This window comes from Manacus vitellinus, unplaced genomic scaffold, assembly GCF_001715985.3.
Source record: "Manacus vitellinus isolate BGI_N305 unplaced genomic scaffold, ASM171598v3 scaffold_27_pilon, whole genome shotgun sequence".
Lineage (NCBI taxonomy): Eukaryota > Metazoa > Chordata > Aves > Passeriformes > Pipridae > Manacus > Manacus vitellinus.
The window spans coordinates 4,653,742-4,673,140 of NW_021940039.1; the positions used below are offsets into that span (position 1 = coordinate 4,653,742).

A 19,399-nucleotide genomic window follows, 5' to 3' on the forward strand; every position below is an offset into this window, starting at 1 on the left:
GAGCCAAAACAGATTGATTTTCTCCCATTTTAACCTACATTCCCGTGTAGTGGACAACTGTGTGTCCATTGTGACTGGCAAACAAGTGGTGAAGAAAGGTGAGGAAAAGGAAATGTTACATTTTCCCTTCCATAGCCATTTCAAAAGAATATTTAAGGAGTATGTTGGCTCTGGGGTTTGAATGTTTTATTTCCCTTCTTGTGCTCTTGTGCATTTGCAGTTCTTGCTGGCCAGGACCCAACAGCCCCTCAGGGTCTGACTCCCAGTCTGTTAAAGTGCCTGAGGGTCTCCAGAAACCTCTTCAGCAGTGGGATTTTGTGCAGAAGGCAGGAGGGTGGCAATCCCTGGTGTCATCACTCAGGCCTGACAGTAACTGGGAACATGGTGCCAGCTGCAACCATAAAGGTCAAATGGTGTCACTGTGTAATTTCCAAATGGTCCAATTCACAGAAAAACCTTCTCTGGGGTTTGTAGGCTCCCAGGTTCTATGGTTGTTTTTCCTGGTGATGTTCTGTAAACTTTACAGGGGAATTTTTAAAGTCTAAAAGGAATAGCAAGGTTTTAATTAAAGACTGTTCATCCTGAAAGAGAAGATAAAGAGGGGAAAGTACATTTTGTTAAACTAGTTTCTGTTGAGTAACAAGGGACACTCAGCAGAGAGGTCTGAGGTCATCTCAGTGTCTGTGTTACAACTGTAGCAGTTTTATCATTGGAGAGCCTGAATTATTTGACTTTACTGTGTAACTTGCATTACCACAGTGTTGCTGATGGATTGTCCAAAGCCCTGTTGGTATGTTGCTCCTTGTTGCTGAGTATTTCCCTGCTGAGGGATGTGACTACCCTAGGAGGTGGGAGCTGTGGTCAGCTTGGTGCTGTGCTTGTCCTCCTCAGGGCACTTCTCAGAACATTCTGTTCCTCACCAGGGCTCTCGTCTGTCTGTCCCAACAGGAACATCTTCATAGCATTAGTCCCCGTGGACATCTGTGTGTGCTCTGTTTGTGCTCCCTCTTCCTTCCCCCTGTGTGGGATTTTCCAGGACAGCTTGTGGAAAGCTGAATGTTTGTCCTGGTTTTGGTTAACACAGTGTACATTCTGTTAGAGCACAAACTCACACCAAGAATGTTAAGTAAAACATGGAAACCAAAATGAGCTGAGGTGGACACTTGGACAGCGTGTTTGCCATCCTCTGCACATCCAGTGCAGCACCTTATTCCTCTTGTTGTGCATGTGTTAACCCATGGAAGTTCAGCTTTAAGTAGAGCCTCATGCAAAAATACCAGAACTAGAATCTTTTCCTTCCTCGGAAGGATGATGGTGGTGACATTCCAGTTGCAGTTGCTGCACTGAGAGAGCAATGCCAGTTGTTTCCAAGCTCTGCAGGCAAGGACATGAAGATGATGCTGGAATGATGACACTGTACTTCAGACTGCTTTAAAAAAAAAAGCAACAAATTAAAATTGATCCCATATAATTTCCTTTGCGCAATACTCTGGGAAGCCAATACTGTCAGGAAGCACTGCCAGTTTTCCAGCCTGCCTCTAATAGGGCATGTGTCTGTATCTGTGAGCAGTAGATCTGTTTGTTGGCCTCAGACATCCATAAAATGTTCTCTCCATCTTTCTGGCGTGAATGATTGTTGCTTTGACTGCTGGCATACTTAGAGTTCAGGATTATCGTGCCCTTATCTCTTTATCCAGAGCCTTATCTGCCTATAACAGATGCACCACAGTAGCTCCTTGAATGATTAAGACTTGCATTGCTAACATGTTAAAAAGTGGCTTCAGGGGAAGCAGGCCTTTTAATAAAGGGGTTCACTGTTTAATGTGTTGTTGGGCATCCTACAGGAAACTTGATTTTTTGAACAAATACATATTTATTTATAAAATATAAAACAATTACTTAATGGGTTTGTTTTTTTGGCTAGGTGAAGTGCTCCACTGGGTAAGACTGTTCTGTACTTATATTTACGTATGTAAAGCCAATTTGCCATTATCTAGGGTGTTGTGGGGACTGGAACACATTTGTGATGATGGAGGAAAGAGGAAGCACAGCAAAAAGACATGTGTGTGTTTGTGCAGAATCCCCATAGGGCCAGGGTTTATGAACTTAACTCAAATATGGCCAAACTGCTCCTTAGCAGCTGTTCTGCATCATTTCTGTGGCTCTGTACCAGACCTACACCCAGCTCAGCTCTCTCTGTGTCTGCTAACAAGTTCACTGCAGTAGCATCCCTTTCTGTTCTAGGGTGTTTAAGTGCAACATTCAGCAAGTAATGATTATTCTCTTTTTCTTCTCTCCTCTCCATTCATCAGGAGCTGGTCAGACTCACAATTGAAAAGCAGGAGCATCCCTCTCCCACAAGCCCAGTTAAACCCAGTTTACCAGCATGTAAATCTGACAGGTGGGTCCACTGACAAGGATTTCTTCTGTGTGCAAGACTGATATAGAGGGGATAATTTCTGTCTACTGCTGATTGAGGTAAAGCACTCACTTATTCTTCACAGAGGGTGGTGTAGTGTTCTTTATGGAGCCCCATCCGTTTCTGTGGGACCATTAAAAGAGAATATCCTGTGGTAGGAAAAAACCCAAAATCTGGCAATGAAACATCCCCCGTAACACGTGCACAGTCTATTCTACACATACATGGAATTCCACCTGCAGATGCAAATTCTGCCTTCTGCTGTAGGTGTCTGTTGTATTGCACATGATTTAAAATAGGAATGAATCTGTCAGCAGACTGCATTCCAGCTGTGGTTTATGATCTACAATCTGTGTTTTGCATGTTGCAGCCCATCAGAACTTCCCCTCACAGACCGAGAAATGGAGATCCTCAACAAGACAACCAATATGACTCAATCCAACGAGCTGCTGACTGACTCCACGGATGAAGAAGTTGCACCTCCCAAACCCCCTCTGCCCAGCATTCGTGTGGCAGAGAACAGGTAATACTGGCCAGTCAGCTGACTGGAGAACACCAGTGCCTCTTACCAGCTTGTTGGTTTTTAAACAGTCTTGCCAAATGGGCACAAGAGAATTCTTGAGGAGGGTTAGTGCTGCCTCTGAATTTCCAGTCTTCAGGAGTAATTATTCCTTGCTCCTGGACTGCTTATGAATTTGGGTTCTGTCTGTCTGATTATTTTCTCTCTGTGTTTTCCTTTCCTTCTCTTTATGTGAGGATAGTGCCATGCCCTGAGGTCCGTGCATGAAACGCATCACATAAATCCGTAAAAACCTGATGTAAAACTGTGGGAACTCCACACTGCACAAGTGTTTGGTGCTGCTGTATCCGATGGGAAATGTTTCTTTAACCTCAGCTGGCAGTTACCAATCTGTCCTGCACAACCAGGTTGTTCTGCATTGTTTATCAGAGGTGGTTCTGCATTGCTTATCAGCTTAAGAGTGAAAGGAGCCAAAAGTGTGTGAAAAAAACCTTGTGCTTGGTTGTTCTTACCCTGAAGAGTTCTACGAGTAACCACATGAAAGTTTCTGTTTTCTATTTTGAGAAGGAATAGAAAACCCCCAATTTGCAGGTTTTTGGTCTGTGTGTGTGTGATGTTTTTCTTCTCTAGGACTGGTGCTAATGGCTGGTGTGAAAAGTATATGTTGTGTTAATTTAAAAATGCAGCATCAAGGGCTATGACTGGAAAAAAAAGTCGCATTTCTGCATATTTTATGAATTCTCATGGGTTATATAAAAAGTTCCTCTTCAAAGAACAGAACATGTGTGCTCTGGGAACCTTCCAGGCTTGATGATTACCAGAATTATGTGTCATTAGAAGCAAAAAGTAAAAATTCTGGGGTTAAATTCTTACTAGGTGCTGCTAATGTGTATGTGTGAAACAGATTCATGCCAAAACACGGGCCCTTAAAGTGTCTGGGGTGAGAGCAGCACTGACCTTCTTGTTCCCTGAAGTTCACCAAGAAAGTAGAAAGGGGAGAAAAAGAATTTTCCTCTCCTGTGAGTTTTTGAAACTTTGAACGTTCTTCAAACCTTGAAGGTTTGAGAAGGGAATGTACAATGGAAACAATATTTGGGTCAACCCAAACATTTAATTTGGATTTTCGCTGCTTTTAGTAAGAAATAATTACCATGCTAATTAGCTTCATTAAGAATACTTTTTAAAACAGCAGTTGTTTTTGTTTGAGAAATACAACTCTTTTCCAGCCTTAAAAAATAAGTCACTGAACAGGACGGTACCTGTGAGAATATTCTTAAATTAACGTTTGTTAGTGGATGCAGTTTGCTGAATAGCTCCTGGCTGGCAAAGGCTTTCTGGAAAACAACTTGTGAAGACTGTAGAAAGTCTTTTTGCTGGAAGAGTGATGGAAGCATTGATGCCTGTTGTGTCTTGCAGCCCTCCACCAGCACTGCCCCCTAAAAAACGTCAGTCGGCCCCTTCCCCGACCAGAGTGGCAGTTGTGGCCCCAATGAGCCGAGCTACCAGTGGGTCCAGTTTACCTGTTGGAATCAACAGACAGGTAATGGCATAACCCCTTGGTGAAAGCCAAGGGAAACGTGCTGAGAACTGTAGCAAAAGCTCAGAGAAGTGCCAGAAGGGCTCTGCTCATCCCAGGCAGCCCCGCACGGGAGAGCTCTGGGCTGGGAGCTTTAGTGGCAGGAACATCAGCACAGTAAATAATGTGAACAGCTTAATATTTTTTTACAGTGTTGTTGTGTTTAATTAACAAATTGCTACAAACCTCGTTGCCTTGAGCTGCAGCAGAGTGTGAGGATGGGAGCAGTTGGGTGTGTTGCCATGTCAAATGGATCAGGGGACAGAGCAGCTGGCTGAGCTCACACAGATCTCACCGTGGTTTACTTACAGCCCAAGGCAGCATGTGGCAGGGTGAGATCAGAACTCTGTCTTCATCCAGTCACAATTTAAAACATCTTTTAACTCAAGCAGTAGTTTGAGGGAAATTTGCAAATTTTATGTTAGAAAAATGGAAAAGTTGGTGTGTGTTAATCACATTCCATTTCTTGTGCTAGGCTGGGGTTTATGAGGTTGTAAATGGTTGGGTTTGCTTTACACATTCAGGAACTTACTAACTCAGCAGTGAGGACCTCAATCTTATTAAATTGCCCAAAAATCGAATCTTGTCCTCATCCCCAAAGCCTCAGCTCTGGCTTAGGGAGCCTCTGCAGTCATTTGGCTGACCCAGATAAAGCCATGACCATTCTTCAGTTACTAGTACAGTCACACTAAGGTTTTTCTGATGGAGTGGGAATAGTTGAGGGGTTCACTCACAGGTTGATAAGCTTGAGGTAATTTCTGAAATAGAACTGTAGTCATGATCCCAGAAAGTTGTATCTCACTATAGTTTATTTTCCCTTTGGTGCACCTAAGCCAACTGAGTATTTGCTAAAGGCCTAGGTATTTTAAGAGAAATCTTGCAGTCATTACCTGGCATCAGTGTCATGACAAGGAGTCATCAGCAGTGAGGAACTCTATTATCTTCTCAGCGTCTGTGAGGTCCATGTGGGTCACACCATGCCCAGCCTGGAAACAAGAACACCCAGAGCTCCCTGGCATGGGTTATTTACCAAATCAGGGGGTTTCTGTGCTCCCCATGAGCTTGTCTACCCTAGAGAGGGCCACCAGCACTGATCCTCTCCCCTCCTGCGAGGTGTTTGTTCCTCGAGCTTCATCTTGCTCACAAGCGAGCTTCCAGGAAAGATGGTGATTTGGTGTTCTTTTTGCTGAAGGATTTTGATGTTGACTGCTATGCCCAGAGGAGATTGTCAGGGGGAAGCCACTCCTATGGGGGGGAATCTCCTCGTCTCTCACCGTGCAGCAGCATCGGCAAGCTCAGCAAGTCTGACGAGCAGCTCTCGTCCCTGGACCGCGACAGCGGCCAGTGCTCCCGGAACACAAGCTGTGAAACCTTGGGTGAGTTCTCCAGGCCTGGTGGGGTCCCCTTCCCTCTGGTTTGGGAGCTCTCATAGTTGGGATGCAGAAATAAATGGGTTGTGCCTGCAACTGCCGTGTTGCAGTTGCTGCAGGCAATTCTGTGCAGAATTATTCTGTCAGATAGGAAAAAGCCCAGGGGAATGTGTTTCCCTGGCTGTTGTAGATGATTGTGTTCAAACTCAGTTCGGCTCTCAAGTGGAATGTTTTGTTGTTTTCAGCCTTGTCTGCAGAAATTACAATGCTGGTAGACTAAAGCAATGTTGTTTCTGTATACTAGGAAAGAAAATATAAATATAAATATGAAACGTAAATTATGTCTGCAGTCATCTACCTAGTGAATTTTTGTTGTTTGTTTGGTAGTGTAAAGAATTAATTACAAGTTTTGTAAAGTCTAGATGTCACAGAAAGTGTAAAAGATGCTCCCAGCTTCAAGGAAGTTCCACCCTGATTAAAATGAACTGATTAATTACTGATGGAATGGGAGGGACAGAACTGAGAATGACTAAACAGTAAAAGAGAGAAACTAATGCATCATTCTCCTGTCCCCTCTGTTTAACCAGATCAATCGGATCACTATGATCCAGACTATGAATTCCTGCAGCAGGACCTCTCCAATGCTGATCAGGTACCTCAGCAGGTGCCAGGTATCCTCAGCCCATTGCCAGAGTCCTTGGGTGAGTCTGGCTCCCCTTTCCATGGACATGCTTTCCAGCTCCCGCAGGGCAACTCTCCTCCCCTGGAATTCTGCAGCCTCTCGGGAGCAGCGCCGCCAACAGAGACTCCTCCAGCTTTACCAGAAAAGAAGAGGAGAAGTGCAGCCTCCCAGACTTCTGATAACTCAGGCTGCAGGGTGTCCTATGAGAGACACCCTTCCCAATACGACAACATCTCCGAGGATGACCTGCAGAACGCTGTGGTTGTCCCATCAATACCCTTCACGCCGTTTGCTGCTGTTCTGCCTTTCCAGCAAGGAAACTCTTCAGCACCAGTGGAATTCATTGCTGACTTTGCTGCTCCAGATTCTAACAGTGACCCAGAAAAGCCACCACCTCTGCCAGAGAAGAAAAACAAACACAGTAAGCAAGTTTTGGGGTTTACTTGTACCTTTTCCTTTCTTTGCAGTTGTCATGCTTTTGCTGACCACCGAGTAATGGTAGTGACATTGCCTATGTGTGTCTGAGTGTCAAAATCAGTCAGTGTTAAAGGCACGGAATGGAAATGTCAGTCCTTTGGTGGGCAGGGAGTGACTCTTGGAGCCAGGATCAATCCAGGCCCAGGGGAACTGGCATCACACAGCATCTTCATTACTGTAGTGAGACCATTTTACTTCTCTGTTTACCTGAATGTGAATCTTTGAGGGACTTTTCCTTGCAGATCTTCCTGGTTTATTCTCCCTTTTTATGTCCATTCCTTCTCCCCTTCCCCCATTTTATGGTTTCCCCCTGCAGAAAAGAATTGGGTCCTCTCCAAGAGCCTGGAGAAAGGACTGCTTTTCTGTCCAAAACCGAGCCTTGCCAGAGCAGTTATTTGGCAACAGGAGCACAGTCACCCACATAGCTGTGCAAGACAACACTATTAACCCAGTGTCCAATACTGCTGTTTTGCTATGGGATCTCATTTCCTTTGGATGCCTGAGAATTTCCCACATCGTTAAAACGAGCAGCCTCTAAAAGCAAAGGCTCCTGACCCCAGCCAGACTCCTGGCACACCAGTGCTGACCACAACTCAAGCTCATAAACCTTCTTCTGATATCCTTAATGGCTGAAAAATATGAGACCTCTTGCCAAACACTTGGCCATACTGCTCTACCAAGGAGGGCTGTGGGCTACACAGGGAGATCCAGCAGATGTTTGCTGTTTGCTGACTGGCTTTGCAGTTGTGTGTTGCATGAGGAGGCAGTGTATACAAGATCTGGGTGAAGAACATTGTGTTGCATGGCTGGCAGCCCAAGAGAAGAGCTGATTTCAGAGTGCTGAGTTGGCTTTCTGACTCCTTTCTGCTGTTTGTAGACTTTTCGCTGAGAGTAACTTTGCCCAGAATGGTTGTGGACTCCCCATTCCCTGCAGGTCCTTCCAACCCAATCCAGTCTAAGATCCTGTGATTCCATGAATAACATGGGAGTGAGATGGCGTGTTGTGCAGGAGGGTCACTATTCTGTCCACTCCTATGTAGTGTACTCTGCCAGTTACTTCTTCAGAAATGTGCCTTGTCTAAAAGCATTTCCATTATCCCTAAGTGGCCAGTCCACATTAGTAACCCTCAGGGATTTTACTCAGAGCACAAGGCTTGACTCACCTGAAAGTGAGGGTCATCTGGTAGTTCAGTGTCCCCATATGCAGGAAATCACTTTTGTCTCTCTCAAGCAAGTTAAAGATATTAAAAGCAGCTAAAAAGGAGGTGAGATGTTTGTCTGTAGACAACAGACAGGAAATAAATGCTGGCACAGGGCATAGCCTGGGCTGGTTGTTATGGCTTTTGCTGTTCAAAATACTCATCTGCAGTACCAACTGTGACACAGAGCACCTTCCTGCAGGGTCAGGTCACTGTGGGGCTGCATGTGAGTAACGAGGGAGGGGTGTTACACCACTCAGACTGGGATGGATGCAGGGAAATGCACTTCTGTGCACATAGGCAGCTTTAGTGGAGAGGAGATTCCTGAGTGAATCTTGGGAAAGAGGCACTTTAACAGCTGAGAGAGAGACCTGGGCTGATTGCTTTTCTCTCTAAGCCCCGTTTCTTTGTTTTCTGTTATCATATGAGATGTCAAGGAGTTACTTAAGTTTAAAAGCTATCTTCTGCATTATTGCCCAAGCACAATTTTAACCTCAATATCAAAGCCTTGTATGTGAATTTTCTTTGATGTTAGAATAGAGTGAATTGTCATCTGGCACTATCAGAAGTTTTGGGACTATTGATCAGATTACATTGTTAGGAGAGGAGGGAGCTGTTACCTAATGTGTTGTCAACTCTGATAGTTTGATAAAGCATCCTTGTTACAAAGGTTTGGGCTGATAACTGGCTGCAGCAAATTTTTTAGTTGCATTCATGTGGCACTGAGAACTCATTTTAGGTTGTCTTCACTCCACAGTATATCACACCACAGATCTACGGTTGCTAGTTTTACTTTTATTTTCAGCATTAAAAGGCCAGCAAAACATTACCCAGGCTACATGGTGACATCCAGGATAGTTTTTGCCACATAAGTGAGGTGGGGCTACTTCCACAATGCCAACAGACTCCTGGGATCTGGAGGAGTTGCATGAATTTCTTAAAGAGATCTAGACCTCACACAGGTGGGACTTGGTTGTAGTCCCTTTGTTGTGGGTCATCTTTTGGTAGCCGGCAGGAAATGTTGCAGCAGAGACTTTGATGGTCTTTTTATTGGTAAATATAGAGCAAATCTGCTGGAGTTAACCTTGTGTATTGCTGTGAGCTGTGCTCAGAGGGACCTCCAAGAGTTGACTTCTGTATAATTTAAACAGAGGAGTGATAGGGCTTTTAGTCTGGTGTGAATTATGGTTATTTTACTGTGCTGTAAGAGTACATGTTACTGTGCTAAGGGCAAATTACTCCAGACTTCTGCTTGAGCACCAGCATCGTGCTCCTGCTGAACAAGACACAGACACGGAACAGCTTCTGCCATTAAGAGCCCGGAGTCAGAAATAACAAGATCCTTCCCCCAGACAGCCAGGGAAACCACTGGTGAGGCACTTATTCATGTTTCTCTTGCTGTCAGTGGGAACAAAATGCAGCCTGGTGCCCTGTGAGCAGCTGGTATTTAACTGCAGGAACCACGCTGGGGGCAGGCTGGGCTTAGCCAGCGGATAATGCGGGCTCTGTGAAGAACAGCTCTCCTCCCAGGGGTGACAGCAACGACTGGCTCATTTGACCTTGACTTCTCCTGTGAGTTGATGTGTGGTATAGCTTAAGAATGTCCATCATTTTGGCTCTTGCCCACGCACAGAGATCTGTTGGCTTGTGCAGGGCCTGGCTGGTGACACGGCGCCAGTGTCGGGCTGGGCCTTCAGTGAGCCCCCCTCGTGGGATCTGTGCCTTACCTCGCTGCAGGGGGTGCCTTAGTGCTGGTAATCTTTTACCACAACCACTGGTCCTCTCCTGTTCCAGGATCAGTGGTTGAGCAGTACCTGTGACTTCTACCATATGGGCAGAACTGGTGTGTGCTGGAAATCCCTGAGCAGCTTTAGCTCCTTCTGAAATGACAGCCAAGACACTGCAAGCAGATTGCTGGGAAGGTGTTCCTAGCCTCAGTCTGAGATATTTTTTTTTGTTGGTTTTTGGTGGTTTTTTTTAAATTTCACATATTTTCTGTCTGGGCTAAGAACTGACATAAGCTGGGCATGTGGTGGGAGAGGTTTTTCTCTCACGCCTCCCTTCTCTCCCGGGGTGCTGCCTTGAGACTGTCACTCCACCCCAGCTGCTCACTGTGGAGGCTGCAGCCCCCATCCCTCCCTCTGCACAGTCGCTGCAGGGCGTGCAGCCTGAGCTGAGCTGGTGATGTAATTTCCCATCTGCTTTTTGAATTTCTGCCTTGTTAAAAACCATGGTGGAGAGCGAGGAGACCCTTTGCAAACAGCAGTCTTGGGGAATGGTCTTTCTCCTTTACTCTCCTGCTCAAGACTGGCAGGATTTTGATGGTGCCCATTTTAATTTGCACTCTGCAGTCTCTACCCCTGAGCCAGGTTTGTATTTCACCATCCCAACTGTTTTTCACTTCACCTAAAAACAAAGATGACGAAGTAGAAAGCAGAGACATGCCCACCTGCCCTGGACTAGTTGTAACAAGCAAGGCAGGGCAGCTGCCATGACGATGGGATGCATTAGCCTCATAAAGAGCTGAGATAAAAGAGCTCTTCATTATTCCCTTGCAAATTGAGTTAAGGCTCTCGACAGCATTCAGGCTCACTGCCTTGAGTTACAGTAATTTAATTTCACACAAGTGTCTAATGTGATGCCCTTTTCACCAACACTTCCGAGCTGTGGTGTCATTCCAATGTCTGAGCCCAGGAGCTCACAGCCAGCAATCCTGATCTGCAGATCTGGATGTTCAGTGCAGCACTGGTTTTGTAGGTGACTCCACATGAAGGGTTGATCTGAATTCAGCAGTGTCTGCTGCATTATGCCAGCACTGCCAAGCCTGCCTTCTTGGCCTTTGTCCTACTCAGTTGATGAGCTCTCAAAATGTGGTGTTTTCCCTCGAGCTCTTGTCCTCTACACTTCTCCAAGGAGTCTTGATCCTTGGTTCACTTTTGCTGCTAGAAAATATCTTTCATAAGCTTTCTTTAGATCTTATCCTCTAAAGCTGCTGTATGATACCAAGCATTTTCCAGGACACAGGTATTAATAGGAGCACCTTAGTCAACTAAATCGCTGATATTTGAAAACAGTATTTTAGTAATTCTGTATTTTCTACTCCAAGAATCCTTCACCATGATTCCAAATAAGAGAATATTGCCAGAACACACTTCATTTCACTGGTAGGACTTAGGATGAAATTCATGTTCATGAACGAATTTGACCCTGGCTTTAACCTGAGTGCCAACACCAGCAGGTGGGTGGCACAGACACACCCCCTGCATGTGTGCCTGCAGTTTGAAACCTCTGTCACACCTCTGCAAGAAGGAGATATCTGGACAAGCAAGGGTGGTGACACATCTGTGAAGTGGTGGGGGGAAGGCAGGAGGGTGGCTGGGGGAGGAAGGGGAGCCAGGCTCAGGTGGCAGGGGGAGTTAAAGGTCAGAATTCCAGCAGCCTTGGCAGAGCTGGCTGTACTGCAGGACACGAGCGGGTTGTCCACAGGTAGGAGTGTGTGGGGTCACAGGATGGGGACAGCAGGTGTTACTGGCCAGGATTGAAATCCAGCAGCTCCCATTTCCTCTGCTCCCATTTTCTTTTTTCTGTTTTTCGGAGGAGGGCTATGGCTCTTTGGGAAGGGGCAGCTGTGTTAGCTCCAGTTCTAAATGGAGTTTAAAATATTAGAGGAAATCTGAAAAAAGGTGCAGCAGACAGGTGCAAAGTGACTCCTTCCTGCTGACACATTTGCAGGGCTGCATCCTGTCTGAAAGGCTGGCCCGGGGGTCTGTGTTGGCAGGTGAACAGAGGACTTGGCCTTGCAGCCAGTGTGGGAACCAGCTTCACTATGTGCAAATACTGCATTGTGCTCGTTGTATTTATAGCTTTCACTGAAGTCATCCATTCGTTTCAGCTGCACAACTGAAATGCCAGCAGAAGCTGAATAATTGCCACCAAAAATGACCAGATTTACAAAAAGTGACAACTGCTTGTTTATCAGGAGGAAGGGAGGAATGATCACAGTGTCTTGTGCATGACAGCGTGTTTACAGAAAGGCCTCGGTTAGTCCTTTCCATGACACTTAAATACGTCTGTTTCTCCTGTTCTCAGGTATATGGAAGAGAGTTCTTTCTTTATTTTACATTTACTCAGTACACTTCAGATCCTTAATAACTGGGGAGGGGGTGGTTCTAGTAGTCTTTATATGACACTGGATATTACTCTCCCCCTCCAACACTAAAATATTGCAGCAGATATATCCTCTGTCAGAGCTGCACAGGCTGACCTGTGTGGGGTTTTTTTCATAGATTTTGGAAGGATATTGTACCAGTGGAAAGTTCCTCTAAGTGAGATTTGATCCCATTTAATATTTCTACTGAACCACATTCTCACAAAAGCTTTTGAATCTGTTGGATTTCAGAACTGGAGATGATGAGTCGCTTTAAAAAGGGATGAGAACAAAGTGTGTTGGATTTGAGCTAAGGGGGTAGAAAGGCCCAGCCAGTGGCACTTTTGGAAGGTAAATGTCTTGTACCAGCATTGGCAGTGGCATTTAAATAGCTGAAGGAGAGAGATACCCAGTCTCACAGGTAGGTGTTCTCTGATAACAGTTTTATCAGCTTTCCGGAATGGAGAGACACTGTAGCCTCCTTGTTCTAGAAATCTTGCTGACTACAGATATGAGACTTATTATAGACACAGGAATTATTTTAGATTTATTGTCAGGGTTGCATCTTAGTACAAGATGATTTGTGCTTCCTAAAAAGCAGACTGACGTTATTCTGGGGTTTTTTTGGTGACTTTGGACATTAACTCCTGAGAAACATTCTCAAAAGTTGCTGTGGGTTACAAGAGGATTTGGGCTGAGCTGCAGTAAATCAGACTTCTCAAGTTGCTGTTTGGAGACCTCACTTCTTCCAGATGTGTTTGTGGCCTGGGATGATGTTTGTCGTGCACTGGCTCACAGGATGGGATGGGATGGGATGTTTCCTGTAAGGTGGATGCAGCTGTGTGAGCTCCCAGCCTGCAGCAAAGCCCAGCTGACAGTGGCACGACCCTACTCTTATTTTGTTCTGAGAATGAGCACCCTGCCTGCTGGTGGCAGCTGGAGCTGGCAAGCCAGGAGCAGAGAGTGTGACCTTCCTTTGCATTGCAGTGATGGCCTACATGCAGTTTGTGGAGGACTACTCAGAGCCACAGCCGTCCATGTTCTACCAGACCCCCCAGAACGAGCACATCTACCAGAAGAAGAACAAGTACCTCAGGGAAGTCTATGGGATCAACGACTCCTTTATCAACTTAGACCCCGCTCAAGACCTGGCACCTCCTCCTGCTCTCCCACCGAAACAGCGGCAGCTGGTGAGTGACACCCGTGGTGCCCCGGGCAGGGACACCAGATTCCCAGGAACAGCTCCACTCTCCCTGCTCCTGGTTCCAGCAGGCTGCGGTGGTGGGAGGACGTCTCACTGGTGTTGCCGCGTCACACTCCTTGTCAGCTTGTTAAAGTGTTTTTAGGCGTCTTGCATCGTGTGCTTTTTGCCCCTTTCTAACCCCGCGTTCAGACCGCTCCCCATAAGCTTCGAAAGTCCTAAAATGCCCTAAAAATGAAACGTTAGTCGTCCACATGGCAGGGCTGAATCCGTGCCAGACTGCAGGCTTGTGTAACGACAACTGCTTTGAAGATTTTGACACGCTGAGCAGCGTGATTTTCGAGAGATTGCTGCACTGTTGTTCCCAGTGCTGTTTTGAAACTGTTGTCAAAGATGCCACTAATAATAAGTATTTAAACATAAGAACTGCTTTTATGGCTCGTCCTTTGCCAGAGCCACAGGCCTCTGGTGTAGCCGTTACTCAACTCGTGCGTGTTTTCTCCGTGTCAGTCCCCTGGTGTGGTTCAGGATTTTACCTGTTTCTCAGTGTTCTGCTGGCCCCCCACACTGCCAGCACAGAAAGGCACATCTGCACGTGTATGGGTGGTGGGTTTAACAGCCCAAAAAGTGCCATTTTCCACGTGGGGGATGAAATCCTGGCCTCAGTGATGGCAGCAGCAGTTTTGTTTCCGACCTCAGTGGAGCTGGGATTTTGTCCCATTTCTTTTTAAGGGTTTTCCTTTTTTCTCTTTTTTTTTTTTTAACAACTCCAACCTATTTTGTTCATATTAATGATCTGATTTGCTCTATTTAACAAAAATTAATTCTTTTGTGCTGATGTAGCTCACTTAAATTGGCCATGGCATTAATGAAAGGGGAGGAAAGGTGGGAACAGAGCCATGATTTTACCATCATGAGGGTGACTGTTGCAATATTTCTTCATGTTATCTGTGCTAAAGTTTGGCTGTCCTGGGGTGTTACTTTTTAAATAAATGGGAAAAGAAACCTGAGAACTCTAATTTGGAGATTTGCATAACTTCATTCCTGTGATACAGGTAGGAATCCTAAAACGATAAAGTGACATTTCTGGCTAAGCTGAACTGAGTATTGTGTATTATTCTTTGTGGGGATGAGACCTTAAACACTGGTGTCCCAACTGCTTTGCAGGGACACTAAAAAGTCTACAGGACTCCTGTCTGGAGGATCAGGCAGCTCTCCAGAGTCTGTGGTCCCCATCAGTGTGACTCTTGCACTGTCACTTGTACTCTAGTGAGCATTTCCAGTGGTGATGTGGGTTGCACAGTCATGAATGAGGGTGTGTAAAGCACAGATTGACTGCAGCCATTGTGCAGAAGGGAAATCCTGCTCCTGTTCTGATTTTGTCAGCTGAAGCAAAGCATTTCTTTGCTGCCCTTTAATCATTATCCTGGCGGCCAAGATGTCACTGCTTTGCCTGCTGGCCATTCTTGTCTTTTTGCAAGCTGATACCATCAAGGTGTTGCTTGCAGTTCCCCTGAAGCAAAAGTTTCTTCAAGTGCAGCCTCCCACCCTTCATCTCTCTGTTGGGAAAGAGGTGCAAGCAGATGATGGCTTTTTCAACAACCACTGTAAAATCCACCAGACTCTTGTTCCTCTGCTCCTGCTGCTCTGAGAGTTTCTGAAATAGCAAATCAAATGGGCATCAGCAGCTCCAGCAGTAGCAAGTTTTGCTGGATGGACTCCTCTGTAAAATGGTAATGAGGAAGTCCTTTCTTGTGAGCTTCAGATCTTGTTTGTGAAATGTACTTTATATTCAACAAGTCAGAGCTGAGAAAGCCTGGATATACCATAGCCTCCCTCAGACTCCTTGCTGTAGTAGAATTCAGGAGAAATTCCTTAATAGGATTTGTTACTTACAGTGTAATATCTGCCTCTTGTGCAAAGGATATACAATTTTGGATTGAACTGAGAAATGGCAGGGCGTAGCAGTACCAGTGAGGGCCCATAGCTCACACTGGGGAGGCCAAGTTCCCAGTCTGCAGGTTGCCACAAAAAATAGCAGTCTGCAAGAATCAGCTGTTTAGCAGCCAGAAGCAAGAGCCAGTTCCTCCTTTGGGCATCTGCCCCCCATGCCAGGGGGAGAAAAGGGCAGTGAGGAACAACCTCTCCCCCCAGCAGATGTCTACGGGTGAGCTGGAAGGGGGAGGCGGGAGTTTATTTTTAAGGGATTTGTGAAACAAAGAAGATTTGAACTGTGATTTCTGCAGTGCCCCTTGAGCTCAAGAAAGGCATATTGGCGTGTCTGGCTCTGATGAACTGTATGAATAGCTGTTTGTTTAGCCAGCCATTATATGCATTGTTTTACAGTTAGAGTTTCTTACCCTTTATTCATCGCCTTTTCTGTGCTCTCTTTCTCTGTGTCTTGTGTCTCTTGGTTTTTCTCCCCCCTCCTCAGCAGGCCTCCTATGCTGCCTCTTCTCTCTCTTCTGTCTCCTACTGTGTCCAGCAAACTAAAGTGCCCTTCACCCCCGAGGACTCCGGTGCCACTCAGGGCCTCACTATGTCAGTCTCTAACTCCTTTCTCAGCCGGCACAGCTCCTTTCCTGTGCACTCGGTGAGTTCCCTCCACACTGTGACACGTGTGTGTTTTCTTATTGCTGATACACTTGTGTACAAACTCTGGGCTTACCCTCCCACGTCAAGGTGAAGGTTCTTTTGGGGGCTTTTGAGCTCGTGCAGTAATAACCAGCCAGGTGGGAAAAACAGTGTGTGAGTCTCACTAAATGAAGCCCAGAGGAGTTGTGGTTTTCCTTACTTTATATGTGTGGCCATGTGGGCATTTGTGGTGGGGGACTGAGGAAGGAGAGCTGACCCTGTGCCCAGACACACTCCTGTGACCTACATGCTCCCCAGGCTGCACGTTGGAGCTGCAAAGTCTTTTTGTTCCTTTGCATAATTCCAGTGATGTGGATGAGTTGATTAAAGGCTGCCATGTGAGCCTGGCCTTTGGAGAAATAACAAGATACCATCCCCAAAATACAAGGATTTAGTCAAACATATGGAACAGTGGCTGCAGCTCCTAATTTTTTATTTTTTTTTTTTCAGAAAATGGCCTCTGCCAGATTTTTCATCTCATATTTGTCTATTTGCTTCCTTTCATGTCTCTGTGGTCCCAAACAAGCTCAGTTTGCTTGTATGATTAGGTGATGGATGAGCAGGATTTTCTCTCCTACAGCACTTGTGAGCAGCCTGAAGAAAGATGAGCAAGAAGAACTGGGAATGATTTAAATAAAAATAAGAATAGTATTAGAGCACTGCTTAAATCTGTGATCAGCTGCTTAAATTAAGTGGTAGTAATAACAAAGTATTAATATAAGGAAATTAAACCAAACCATGGGATTCCTCCAGCTCATCAGTGTGGGGGCTCATTTGCATGTAAAACTATGTGGTTATGCTCTGATTGCCATGTGATGACAACTGAGAATAGACTATTTTTTAACAGTGACCTGGATGTTTAGTAAATTAGACTTCTTCTGGAGAAGAAATTATCAGACAAGACTTGAGAAAATTCAGAGGTGTTCAATTAGTTTAATTCTGAATGTTTGAAAACAGTATCCTCCCACTGTGCCACTGTTATCTTCCCATTTCAACACTTACTCATTCTTTAAAAATTAGTGATAATCGCTGGTCCGAAGAAGACGAAAGTATTCAAGTGCTTTACAAGTAGTGCTACTTCACAAGCCATGAATTAAAGTTTTTGGCTTCCACATGTAGAGAGAGCAGTATCATAGCTTTGCTGCACAGATGAAAAGGCTGAGGGGTGGAAAGGTTAGTGCTTGCATACATTTGTGATAAACAGTTTTAAAATTTGAAGTGAAAGCCCTGAATTTTACAGCTCTCTTATTTGATAGTGGTCCTTGCAAGCAAAACATGGAACTGTAAGACTGGGTAAAAGCACTTGACTATTTTTGTTTTAATTGAGAGGCTATAAATATGATTCTATAACGTTCTAAAAATATGTGGACACTTTTTAAAAAAGTGTTCTTTTTGGGTTAAATGATTACTAACTACTAAATTGTTCTGACCCGTTCTCACCTTACTCTGGACTGCATTATTGTGGATGTATTATTTTATGAAATGTTAAAACTTCATTAAAAAATCCTTGCTCGTTTTTGCAAGGATTTGGTGAGGGGAAAATGAATGGCTGGAGCATGAGGAACAATGAGAACAATGAGACAGTGCACTGTCAGATGCACAAAGGAAATAAGCTGAATTTAAAATGGTGATTTTTCCATTAGTGCCTTTAAATTAGGATAATCTCATAGTTGCTCATGTCTCTAGCTGGTCTATTTTTTCCACAGGCAAAATGAGATTTTCACTATGACAGTGTCTCTTTGAGCTGCAAAATACCAATGTCCTTACATGCATCATAGCTGACCCATGTAATACCATAACCATGTCTTATCCCATTTCCCCCATCCCTAATGAGACAGAGATGTGAAACAGCTGTGAAGGTTTGGATCCTTCCCAGGGTGACACCCTCCATGAGCACTGAGAAGGACCAGGGCCCCTCTTTCAATGTGCTCCCAGCGTTGACTGGAAGGACTGTGTGGTTTCACTCAAGGGATGCCACGAGCTGCGCCAGTAACACTTTAAACACGTTGTGCTGCTCCTCATATTTTCATGTCTCTGTTTTTCCCCTCTCCCTGGAAAAAAAGCCACTCAAGTGAGTGCTGGGGTGAACAACAAACCTGGTAAAAATGAGCATTACCTTCCCTCCAGCCCCAGCCAGGGAGTCAGTGCTAGGGAGAGCACGCCTCCCAGACACAGCCAGCTGAGGAGTTGGCCTCTTGTGTACCCAGATATCAGTGGTGACTATCAGATCTTTTAAAATTATAGATCTCCTACATATGAATCGTTATCCTTTCTGTACAGGAAGCAAAAACCTCCTTGGATCAATACCAGGAGGTTCAAGCCAATATGGTTGTCCATTGACCCAGGACAAGCAATGCCCTGCAGCTTTGCCAAGCATAGCCAATTTTCACAAAGTGCCCTGTGCTTTTTTCCTTCCCTGGAGACTGGCCTGGGATGGACAGCAGGAGTCAATCCCAGAGGGAAGAGCTGGCCCTGTACCCATCTGTTCGTGTGCTGGCAACAGGAGAGCCGACCCTGCACCACGTTCTGCATGTTATCCTGTTAGCTTTGTGCTCAGGTGAAGGATTAGTGCCCTACTGCTGATTTACAGGGCTTAAAAAGACTGTTTTCAGACAGTTTTGTTTTGAAGCAAAAAAAAAGAAAGAGGTGAAGTTGTTCAGAGCATCTTTTAATTTTTAATGCATGAATTTCTCTTCTAGAGCCCCGACTCCTTTCCCTCCCGTCAGCACTGCAGAGGCTGCTGCAGCCCAGCTGCCACCCCTGCCCTGTGAGCCCACTAATCGTGCTTTTGCCTCCTTTGCAGGAAATTGTGTCAGAGGTAATAGCTTTTACTGGATAGAGGCAGATCTTGAGCAACTGGATCAAACCTCATAGGTTTGGCAAGTTGAGCTGTTTTTTAACCGAGTCTGATTCGTGTCTGGCCTCTGTGCCAGCAAGGGCTGTGTTGGTAGTGTGGGCTGATGTCTTAAGGAACTGCAGCATCCTATTCCCCATGCCATGCACAGCTAAGCTGTTGAATCCCACACTGGGGGACAAGTGGATGGTACTGTCAAGGATCATTCTAGGGATTCCCATCTCTTCTGAAAGCACTAAACAGTGGGGAGGGAGGAGTGCAGTAAGCACCCTCCTTGGTGACTCTTGGCAGTAGTCTTTTTCTAGCTGATCACCTCCTTC

The 19,399-nt window shown here is 45.4% G+C and overlaps 1 protein-coding gene across 1 annotated transcript in view; it reads left to right on the forward strand.

The window, feature by feature from the left end:
• The window catches only part of RAPGEF1 (Rap guanine nucleotide exchange factor 1), an 83,084-nt gene that overhangs the window by 41,815 nt on the left and 21,870 nt on the right, over positions 1–19,399 (forward strand). The window contains exons 5-11 of the mRNA XM_018074298.2: positions 2,313–2,401; positions 2,790–2,942; positions 4,356–4,479; positions 5,708–5,891; positions 6,473–6,988; positions 13,378–13,580; positions 16,026–16,184. Coding sequence (XP_017929787.1) covers positions 2,313–2,401; positions 2,790–2,942; positions 4,356–4,479; positions 5,708–5,891; positions 6,473–6,988; positions 13,378–13,580; positions 16,026–16,184 — 1,428 coding nt within the window. The remainder of the gene's footprint in view (positions 1–2,312; positions 2,402–2,789; positions 2,943–4,355; positions 4,480–5,707; positions 5,892–6,472; positions 6,989–13,377; positions 13,581–16,025; positions 16,185–19,399) is intronic.